The sequence below is a fragment of the Argopecten irradians genome, chromosome 4 (assembly GCF_041381155.1).
Source record: "Argopecten irradians isolate NY chromosome 4, Ai_NY, whole genome shotgun sequence".
Classification (NCBI taxonomy): domain Eukaryota; kingdom Metazoa; phylum Mollusca; class Bivalvia; order Pectinida; family Pectinidae; genus Argopecten; species Argopecten irradians.
In genome coordinates, this window is record NC_091137.1 from 39,861,249 (window position 1) to 39,873,080 (window position 11,832).

The 11,832-nt window shown below is 34.0% G+C and overlaps 2 protein-coding genes across 2 annotated transcripts; both read right to left on the reverse strand.

Annotated features, from left to right (window-relative positions):
- Positions 1 to 3,290: 3,290 nt before the first annotated feature.
- Positions 3,291 to 11,499, reverse strand: LOC138321636 (protein CIP2A-like). Its single transcript, XM_069265439.1, has 5 exons — positions 10,182 to 11,499; positions 9,281 to 9,298; positions 6,253 to 8,116; positions 5,595 to 5,762; positions 3,291 to 4,303 (listed from the first exon to the last, which is right to left on the reverse strand). The coding sequence occupies exons 1-3, from the start codon at positions 11,137 to 11,139 to the stop codon at positions 7,845 to 7,847; spliced, it is 1,248 nt and encodes a 415-aa protein (XP_069121540.1). The 5' UTR covers positions 11,140 to 11,499; the 3' UTR covers positions 3,291 to 4,303; positions 5,595 to 5,762; positions 6,253 to 7,844.
- LOC138322294 (heme transporter hrg1-A-like) lies at positions 5,512 to 6,391 on the reverse strand. The gene is made up of 2 exons (XM_069266331.1): positions 6,253 to 6,391; positions 5,512 to 5,762 (listed from the first exon to the last, which is right to left on the reverse strand). Exons 1-2 carry the CDS (start codon positions 6,389 to 6,391, stop codon positions 5,512 to 5,514), a joined length of 390 nt encoding a protein of 129 aa, XP_069122432.1.
- Positions 11,500 to 11,832: the final 333 nt, after the last annotated feature.

Below are 11,832 nucleotides of genomic sequence, written 5' to 3' on the forward strand. Positions count from 1 at the left end.
AGCACATGTGCTTTTTACCTGAAGCGGGTCTAAAATTTGCCGTGTACGATACCTTATCACGTCGCTTATCCACAACATGCTTAGTGATGTAGGGTCAAGAGTTGGCAGATTCTCCCATTATCCCTAAGATACTTCGCGTTAAGTTTGTTTCCGATTGGTGGGAATGTCTAATTGCCACTGGCCTTCTGTCATTGTAAACACAGTTTTATGGAGATGAAAAACGATAACATTCTGTTGTAATAATGTGTCTATTGTAAATATATGCATACATTATAGATTAGCAATAACTATCAATGAGAGTGAGTACATTAAAAGATGTCGAGTAATCCAACTGCATTTTCCCGTCTTTTAATATACATAGCGGAATTGGTTCTTTGACGATTTTTTTCCTTTTGGTGGCATTAACTCAGTAATGTTGAAAGGTTTTCTAACTGTACCAGCGTTCTCCAGCTGCGCGAGGAATTTAGCACCTAAAGTGGCGGTCAGTACTGCCACCTAACGCAATAAAGAGTGTGATATTGTGAAGAGTTTCTATTGACCGTTCTGTGACAGTCTCTAATCTCTATTCCCTCTCATACATAGACACTAAATTGTGTTCTCTAACACTTTAAGTTAAAGAGTACAAATAACGCTTATAAAAGTCCTTCATGAGCAATGAAAACTAGAAATTCTCACCTGAGCTAAGTTTCTATGAGATGCTGACATTATCGATATCAATAAATAATGTTTTTATGTTAGTCGATGCTGACAATATATCACATATTGGTAAATTATTTGTACCTATTTTGGGAATAGTTTGGGGAATGATCCTTTTTCATTATTTCAAATCCCGACTATTGCATGCTTACGTGAGGATACTAACGGTTACATAAATCACAAAGGTTTTTTTTTAGAAAAGTCACACAACACATTAAACACTTATCTTACAGCTGGTTCGTCCACCAGGGGCCCAACAGTGATACTTAAAAGTCAATCGTATTAATATTATGGGGTGACAAGTTGGCTATTAAAGTCCAATAGCACATAATACTCGAAACAATATGACTGAGATGGTGCAAGCAACACTGATTCAAGGATTCGAGATAAATCTCCTCCGTCTGCATCGCATTGTTACAATTATATCTACCCATTCAAGTAGGTTATCGATTGAGACTTCACTACTAAAGTAATTCGTGAGCTAACTTTACGTCTTTATTTGTAGAATATCATTTTATGATGGGGTCAAAATCTTTGGGATCTCTTGTTAGTTCTACATATATATATATTCATTTTTCTCTGTCTCTCCCCATTTTATCCCTCCTCTAATAGTTGTACCATCCCTCATCTTTGGAATTGACCTTGATTAACAGTTTTCCTTAAACAAAGTTACAAATGTTATTGAACGTAGAGCAGGATGAGAGCGTAGTATTTATATATTTATAAGAATTAAATTTGAAAAATGATTCCTTAAAATCACAGGTACTTTTTGTATTGGGTGTGTCAAATGCTTAAGGGCACTATTGGAGATTATATACAAGTAAATGTATACTGTTTAAAGAACCAATATCAGAGCACAAAAATGTGATGTAATCTTTGGAATGACGAAGTTGATACATGTGATAAGACTATGCATGAACATATTTAATCACTTTACAGAAAATAATATTTCATAATTGAATATTCCAAAAGGATGTAAAGAAAGGTATAGATATTATCAAAAAGTTGCCAATCCTTGATAATCATTTGTCGTCGTAAGAATTTTCCTTGTTTATTGATAATGACCTTAAGACTTGACTTGCCAATGCCGTTGACGCGTCAGGAGTTTATGGGAAAGTTTCACAGCTATAGCAATTACACTTTAATTCCCATGACACCAATTTCCTTCGCTATGTCTAATCCGTTATACATTGCGAATGAAACGCGTGTTGTGGGAATATGAAGTTTTAAAATGATACAGGATGGGTTATTACAATTAATCTAAAAACATTCCTCTGTCCTTATAAAATATCATTTGCCGTTATCAATTGTCACGTTTGTAAATAAAAAAAAATGAAAAAAAAAAAGTGATTTCATGCAAGAATTGCAAAATGAGTATGGCACATAACTAACGACTCTGCATTATCGAAACTTAATCGATTAAAATTTCGACAACTCTAATAATATAATGATTTTGTCCTTTAAAGGAAACATATTACCATAGAAATACTGAATCATGCGAAGGTGGGGTATTCCTTAAAGTGCATTGGGAGCTATTAAGTAGAGAGCATCGACAAGCTTGATAAGAGTTGTGAAAGTTGTTATAAATAAATAACAAGAATACATTTCTGTGAAGTTAAAAATGTGTTCTGAAGCTAATTTTCTCAGAAATATATGCGAGCGAACACATCTCTAGTAGATTTGTCAAATGATGTCTCCTAAGAGTATTGTTTCAATTTAAATTGTCGCAGTAACACCCCCAACGTATATTTAACTACATCTTTGTCTTTTAAAAAGAAAAACCTATATGTACTTAAAGAAAGAATATCTTGTGAACAACTTATACGTTTACTGGTCCCCAAATGAATATCAGTGGTTAAGGGTAGGGGAGGTGGAGGCGAAGAATGCGTTCGTCCATTCGCTCCTTGTCAGAGGCCAATGTCCTATATCATAAAGCACATAATATCATAAATTCCATCTCCCGTTGACGATGAGTTGCATATAAACCAAAGGTATGCTAATATGACCGATATTTTGACCTTAGACCCAAAACCTAGAAAGTCTTGTGTGTATTTTATCTACTGTAATAGTTTAGGACACTGGAAACCCGTACTTTATGTAGTGGTCCACCTTCACTATTGTAAATGATGTGTAGCATTGCATAATTAGGTCACTGCGACCTGCATTATGACCTTTGACTAGATGCAAGAAAATATAACTCAGCTTTTATCTTCTATGCGATAAGACATGTCAAAAAATTGACCCTGATTTTGACCATTCAACTCTCTTTAGTACTATTATACACCATTATCTTATGTTTAGTATTGTAGGTCCAAATAGTTTCAGAAACGATGATAAACTTCATTAGTCAAATTCTGGTGGCAATTAACGGAAAAGCTCTGATAATCAAACTGATCTTTTATTTGTTTCATTTTTGCAGTTTTCAAATTTAAATTAACCAGTTTCCCATGGTGCAGCAGGCAGCTTTTTATTCCTTCCTTTTTAATGTTTACACGTATATTTTTTTTTTAATTCCATATATATAACATCATGATAATTCATAGCAACTTATGTGTTTTCAATAACAATAACAGTAATAAATTATCAACATAAACTTAAACAAAAATATTTTATTGCACTTTGAAAACAGATTTTAAAGTGAACAGTCGGGCAAGGATGCCTAAAGACGGTAAAAATGGTGTGAATGTATCCAGTATAATTTCTTATGAAATAGAAAAATAAAATCTCTCGTCAAAATCTGTCTGCGTACGAAGAAATTAATTTAAAGTATAGCAATCCTAAAACGTCCTCCCGGCTGACTATGTCCGTGGTTACATTTCCACGCAGCCTCGCTTTCAATGCTTTCAACTTTTCTTTATTTCAATGGTCAGAACTGGGAAACGTAAGCAGAACTTGACCGTCGTATTAACACGTGAGAACTTTTGGAAGGCCAATGAACACATTTAGACTGATTTTCTTTGCCCGACTATTCACTTTAAAGTGTAATGAAGTAACAAAATACAATCAATGTTCAAAGGAAAATATCTTTGAATCGAATTACCTGAATTGACTATGATATATTTTTGTCAATTTATGATAAAATGCTCCAATCCCAGCCAACCCCATAAAAATGATACATGATATATGAAAAGATTAAGAATAGTTTCCGAGAGCTTGAGAATTTTTTTTTCTTAAAAATTCAGTATCTTTTATGCAATTTACTAGTATAAAATACAATACAGTCTTTAACTTCTCCTGTTGTAAATCCGTATCGTGTTGGAATCTGTGGTAAATTCTGTATATGCATATAACATAGTTATCTGTATATGAGTGAATGTATTTAGTATGACGTCATGTATGTTCAAATATATCGTCATGCATACGACTTGTATGAGTTTCGCTCACAAAACAATGACGTTACAATGGATACCTTTCCGCATGAACGTTATCTCCGGAGGTTATACAAAGGCTGAATAATCGTTAGAAAGTAGTTACTGATTTATAAGTGTGGTTATTCCTAGACTGCGTCTGTAGGTCCGAGAATAGTAGAAGAGTGAGAAACCCCACTTCCATGTCATGAAGCACCACACCAGTGTCAGATAATACCCGTCATCATAAATCTGCAGGCCTAGCAAGAAGGAAATGGACAGATTTAAGGTAACATTAAAAATTAAACCGATAATTTAAATTGAATCCAGAAAGTTATTTCTAGCTCTGTATCAGAGAAAACAAAGGATTGATTTTAAACTTGAAAAAAACCCACCGTCTCTTTCTTTAATCGGTATTGACCACAAATTATTTTAAATTAGTATTTCATATCCAAGGTAATATAAATCACAAATTCTAACTAAAATTGGAATAAGAAATACAACATAAAGCATTTTTTTGCTTAAAATATTCTAATTAATTATAGGTGGTCTAACGGGGCACTGTACGAATTTCCCTTACAAAAAAAAAAAAAAAAAAAAAAAAATGGCGGCGAAAATAAAAAAGTAGTTAGATACGGGAACGCAAAATAAAGTCGCCGCCAAAGTATGTTGGATTACAGTCAACGCATACATATTCTATGTGACTGGTAAATGTAGGAGTTAAAAAAAGTTATGGTTACTTCTCGATGTTCGACCCATAAACATTCATTGTTTAGACTTTAAGAAGACACATTCAATAAACAATGTTGTTTTCAATAATTCCATGTAATTCAATTTTTTTCTTATTATGTTGTGCAATAGTTTATTCTTTTCTAGTTTTTCAATGATTTACAAAATAAAGAAAATTCTTTTTTTCTTATATTAAAAATATATTGTCATTTCGTAGTAAATTGATAAGAAACAAAGATGTTCCGGCAAAATTTAGAATGATATTAGATTGCTCTTGATTTAGTGCTTTGTATTTGATAATGAATGGAACATACAACACGCAGTCGTCAATCATTAAAGGTAAATACGATTCTTTATTGAAAACTCTTTGATATAAGTGGCAATTATTCAATCCAATGGTTGGTTTTAAATAACGTTTCGCGAAGGCCCAGTAAGTAAACTAGTATGTTCTATGTAAATCTGACGGCTGTTGAATCAGTACCAAAGAAACTTTCTAAGTTAGCAGTTTTAGGTGCTATTAACATCTAAATAAAACATTGTTACTTCAATTCACCAATTCAGGCAAACATTTGAATGTCGGAACCTGTAGTGTAACCTCCCCCCTTATATAACCCCGTTACCGGATACTAAACAGTAAATCGCGTCGTTTAGGTGCAAACACTTTTGACATGTAATGATACTATAATCCACCACATAATAATTGTTAATCTAACAGGAACTGATATTTGTTATCATAGCATCACGTATCATAATCATACACTAATCGGGTTAAACTTGCCTCGGCTAGACCGCTGACGTTAGCTAGAATGGTTGGAGTATTACCTTGATTTGAAACGATAGCCAGTGTTAGGTAAACTGTGAACCCGCAAACACCCATCAGTTGGAAAAAACAGCCCATCAGCATCAATGTTTTAAGTTTTCTCTCATCTTTCTGTGATAGTCCCCTTGTGCTGTAGATGTGCACAGTCAGAGTTATGAGGGCGATGACACCTTCATAAAACATATAGAACATGAAACATAAAGTGTTACGACCATTAATATCATTATTATAATCTTGTATCTTATGGGAAGTGTATGTCCCATACAATATATACGTATTTACGCGTCCGCTTTTATTCTTGTATGTTCCAGATGCAGAAGGCTCATCGGCTTAGCACAAAACAGATGTAAATACAATGGAAGATTAAGAACGAATGCACTTGGTTTGCATCACTTACATGTTTATATCATACTGTCATTTCATACTAGAAACCGCTACTACAGGAGATACCACACACGTGCGGGCTTAAGGACTTTTTGACAGTATCAGTAAGTGATTGGAATCATTTTGTCGCTACCTGCCAGTATAGACCTGACTAGCATGTGGCTTTTGTTTGTTTGTTTGATATTTTGATATTTGAAACATTCGAGACGAGGTCACTGATGTACAAGGATTGTTTTAGTGGAATCATAACGTATTGTGAGTATGAATATACCGTACCTGACATAAGACCCCAGCCTGCTGCATTCCAATTATTATAGTGTACACCGAACACGGTAAATACAGACAGACCCACGATTACACCCACGGCAGCTACCCCTATCCGAAGGCGCATCCATACAGCTGGAACGTCCTCCATACTGACAGTTTAAAGCTATGATACAGGTCACTGGTGTGTACCCCAGTAAGTGGTATACGCGTGTTTCTGTATACAGATATCTGAGTTTATTTTGTCTGATAATGGAGGACCGGTCGCTAATGTTTACACATGACCGTCACTTGAGTTATAAAACTACGTAAGAATGCATAGAAGGTATACATGTACATGTACTTAGTGATACCATTTCATAATGATTAAAACACAGATGTGAGGTCATCTATTGATTCTGGATAAAGTATAATAGTTTAAATAAGATCGAATGTATTTAGAATCTTAAAGTTTTCATATGATATGAGATTTTATGAAACGCGTCTAATAAATTTTTTGGTTTTACTTTTGCTACCCTTTGCGAGCACAAATTAAAACATTGAGACTAGTTTCAGAAAAATTCTCATGAAAATAAATACAAAAAGATACTTTTGATCACATTCCGAAGAATCCAAACATAAAAAGGTGTTGTAAAAATCCAATGGAGGCCACGATTTTGCTACGACGTCATCAATTCCTAACGTCAGGTCATTATTTACTGGCGTAAAGTCATGGTGTCATAGTGAGTTTCCGGCCAATGAAAACGTTCCAGGTTTTATTTTACAAGAGACATAATTATGCAAAAAAATTATGGGTGAAGTCACGACATATAATAAAATCGTATTCAGCTGTGGATAAATTACAATCTTCAATAAAGTAAATTCTCATACTATTAAGATCAACCCTAATGAATGGTGCCAAATGACATATTAGATGATATAACAACACTAAGAATTACCCAGAACAATTGCAATTTTCGAGATATTTGTATATATATCCAGAATTCTAAGGGAGAGCTTTTTTGTTAAAAAGACAATCACTTTATTTTTCTGGATTCCTCTTTCGATTCGTCTAAAATATTTTTTTCTAATATCGTTTGATAACCTGAAAGGATTTTTTCATCTAACAAATTAATTTTGTGACACTTTTCAAGAATATGATTGAATATTGTAAACAGTGATATCACAGGAAAAACTTATACTGATATTTGGCTCCATTTCACATTCAATGTACGATTTCTGTTGTTAATGGCACCATTGTCTGGACCGTGGACCTCCAAACACTAGCCAGATGCTAGAAATTAACATATAACAGCGTATATCACACATTCACATCATAAAAGAACGAATGCCGAGAGATAACTATGGCCAAAAAATCGATCATGTTTCTTATATATCAAAAAAAGGCCTACAAAGAGAATATGGCTATCTGATTTGATGTGTTGATATCAATATATATCAGACTTGTTTGTCGTATCGATCGGACTTGTAAAGATAGGGTAAAATAATTCAAAGCCAAACGCATGATGACATTTTGTTTTCATTGACTGACTACGCTTGATTTTTTATAATAATTACAAGCAAAATCATTAAATTTTCTGAAAAAGAGGCGTCCATTGGTTCATTTAATTTGCATTGTCTTCGACTAGAGGAATCACACACGCCTTCCATGTGGCTTCAATTGCATATGAACTGTCCGATTCGCATGTCACAGTCATTCGGAATCCTCGAGGGGTTACGTTCGTTAATGTCGGTGTTACGTGACCCACGACAGCCCTGGTTGGAATGTGGTAAATCGAGGCAGAAGCGGATAAAGATGGCGCTTCATGAAACTGGTTGTGGAAGAAGATGTCATGTGATCCCATTGGACACAAGTTGTGCACAGAGCCAGTTGTACCTGTAATAGTGAAAATGAGAAGCTACTTTAAATTATGCATTTAATTTAACTCAAGTTATTTATTTTTTCAATCACGATTTAAAAATTTACCTCGCGTTATTTATTTTCTCAATCACGATCTAAGGTAGCAAATGCTGTTAATAACTTAAAATTTTAATGCCAAAAAATAATAATATTAATTGAGTCATGTGACCTATTTCTACAGCAATTCACTGTGCAAAATAGGTGTAGTGATATTAACATACAGTACATAAAGACCTATATAAGATAAAGATAAAACAAATGCTCTAAAAAGTCAAATGTCATTAATTTACTTTGGTAGTTTCATTACATAATGAAATCTTTAATTTTCTTTTTATGAATTTCTAATATTTGAAGATGCTCCACCGCCGACAGAGCATAAACGGTAATCAATTGAACAATAATTATTGGTGTTTAATTGGTGCAAAATACTAATTTGTTTGCTCCTGTTTTTTTTTTTTTAAGTGTCATTTGTCAGTGGTGGAGCATCTGTAATGCTTATATTTTACATCGTCGAACTGTATACGTGCATGTTTGTGTGATTTCATCTACTTCCTGTTAAAGCGTCATTAAGTCATTGTAACCAAAACATTTGTTCGTCATTTGGATACTTCCTGCTGGAGATGCAGCCCACATAACGATTGTGAATATTAGTAACTGTTTATCTGAAATAAGAACCACCTAATTCCGATACCGTCACCATTCTGCCTTTAACATGAGAAACCATCAAAGCGACAATCTGAGTACTATCTTTAGATTGAAGTAAATCGATCACGAACGATTTAATCAGTACGTTTAATTGTACAAAGAAACAAGTATGAAAGTTTATGATGATCTCAACCAGTCAAACGATATTGACTTCATATAAAAATAGATCAGATGTATACATGCACAACAAAAGTGCCAAGGAGAGAGCAAAACGTTTGTAGCTAAAACATAGTTAGATAAGACAGTCTGGAAGAAATAAAAGCAATCCTGGTGCTTTTTTCACTTTCAAACACTAAAGAGTTCACCTTACATTATTGTTTAGCAAATTGGCATACTTATACTCGAGGGGAAACTGTTAGTGATTACGTTAATTCCAATAACTAAAATTTCGCATATTAGTCAAACATGAATAAAAACAAGACATTAAATACTTACAAGGAAGTTTTACCGTGTCTGGAAACAAATAAAATCAATCTCACTTTTCATTCTTGAGAGATACATGTGAAAGAATATAGAATCTAAAATGAGATTTTATTCCATATCTTTACATTTGAGATTTTACAAGTCATGGCAAGCAAACATTAACATTTCAGGACGAATTTCATAAAAAAATACTTCTTATCACATAACAAACCTATATTTGTTACAAAATTCCAACATTACGTCAATCCATGAAGCCATAATGAATGTCCATCCAATGAAAAGCGCTCCAGGTTATATCACACTAATGACATATACAAAAATTTTATACAGGCAAGGTCAATGATTTTTTTAGAATATTATTATAAAAATACATCAACTATTAATGACAAGATATGATCCATATTCTGTATATATATGTTGATGTTCTATACTGTTTTGTTTATCGTGATGAAAATTGAATGACATATATCTTTAAAACAAATCAAAGATGTAGATTTACACTTACAGATTATTCAAGCTTTGGTGATATAATTAAATTAAAGTTTTAAACATCATCCCAGAGTAATTTGACTTTTCACATTTTGTCAATATTCATGCGAACGTCCCAAGGTCGAAGAAGGATTTCTAAAATACGGTAAACTCACCTCGAATTTTTACGATAATTTCTCTCGGCGATTTGACTTTGCAATTTACTAGTCATAACAGTTCTACTTTTCCTTTACTGATTGAAACTTATCGTGTCCACTAATTTTCGGAACACGCGAAAATCAAGCTCAGCCGACAAAATGTCAGTTATATAAGTACAGGTATTGGACATATTGAGTTTTGCAACTAGCATGGAAATAGGAAAAGAAACCCCTCAACAAGAATTTCAATGTAAATGTTATAAACCATATTTTTCAGATTTGATTACCTTTGAGCCAGCCAATAAGATTGGTGATGAAGTGTTGCTGTTGCATCATGGTATTAGACATATCCTGGATGGTCGCTGACTGGGTCTTAATCTTGTCGTCTAAGGATGCCGCGTCCACTGACATGCTGGTTTTCGCAGAAGTAAAATTTTGAATCACACCCTCCTGTCTACTAAGATCCTGGGATAACTTGTTGATTTGTAGTTTCATGTCGTTTATCGTGACATCTTTAGCGTTTAATGTCTGGTCCTGTTGGGCAAGTTTTTGTTGGAGGGACTGAATCGTTACTTCCTGTTGTAATAATTTATTATTACTAACAACGGCTTGGGATTTTATGTTATTTAAGTCAAGCAATGCAGATTGATATTTCTGATCCAATGTGTTTACAGCTGACATATTACATTCACAAGTGTTTGATTGAGCATGCGCAGCTGTTATGTTACCGAAAATGGTTTCCAAGTTCGAATTCTGCAAAACGTCTTTAAGTTCATGCGCAGCAGGCAATGATACTAATTCTTCCAACATATGATATATACCGGATACCTGTGCAGAGGTAATTCCGGTTATAGAGGAAAGATTTTTCGTTTCTAAATCAGTATGGTTTATTTGATGGGATATCACATCAATTCGATGGGAGATATTTCGTAGTTCATATGAAGTCTGTCCATTATTATTTGATGCATGGAGACGTTGGCAAGTCGTTTGATTTGTAATCAGATCGTTAATAAGTGCATCTGACCTTGAGAGGTGCGTGTTTAGATCAGTGATACGGCCGCTAATTTTCGCCATTTCCCGTTCCTGTGTTGCATCTTGGGATCGAAGGTCATCAAGCTGCCGGTGGATGTCGTCATAGACAGCAGCAGGAAGGGGACTCGGTTGCTGGTTGTCGACAAGAAATCGCTTGTTTGAGGACGCTCTACATCCCGATAAAGAAACAAAAACAAGAACGTAAATCAACATCGTTGTTATACTATTTCAGACCTTATAGTACAATCTTATCTACATGTGACAACGTTTGTGTGGAATGAACAGCGACGAAGATAAGATATGGTGATGGTTATTTATTGATAACATTTCAAAACAGGATTTCCGTATGGCACCTAGCCATATGTATTCTCGCTACATGTACATGTTGTGTTAGTTCAGACATGAAATGCCGAGATTGTTTTGGAATATTTTAGAATAAATCAAAGTAAGAGAATTAGGTAATTCCTTATGTATATAGGACCTCAGATGAGCATTTAGCAATTAACATATTCATAAAACGATTCGAAAAAATCTTTCCGTTTTATATTTTGTTTCATATGCGAACCTACGTACGAGAACATGAAAGTTTAATGACATCCTGTATGGACTGAACATAACTTAAAATAATATGATTATGACAAAACTACAAGAAGCTATATTCTCACGACATCACGTCACTGTTTAGACTATGACGTCAGAATGGTTTCCCTGTCCAGTACAGTGAATGAAAAGTGTTCTACGTTTTGTTACATTAGTAGTAAAGCTACAATAGTAGTATAAAGTAAATTAACTGCTACCTTGGCGATTGACTGAGTAGCATATGGATTATGTGATGAAATAAAATATATCATGTAGAAATGCTTCTTTTTTCATATCACTCTTGTGATGCCTATATCGCAGCATTGG

Excerpts from the sequence above, each read along its gene's own strand:
- LOC138322294 (XM_069266331.1), bottom strand. The coding sequence starts at position 6,391 with ATGGAGGACGTTCCAGCTGTATGGATGCGCCTTCGGATAGGGGTAGCT. Across the intron at positions 5,763-6,252 it reads AGGCTGGGGTCTTATGTCAG|GTGTCATCGCCCTCATAACT; the intron begins GTACGGTATATT and ends TGTTTTATGAAG.
- LOC138321636 (XM_069265439.1), bottom strand. The coding sequence starts at position 11,139 with ATGTTGATTTACGTTCTTGTTTTTGTTTCTTTATCGGGATGTAGAGCG.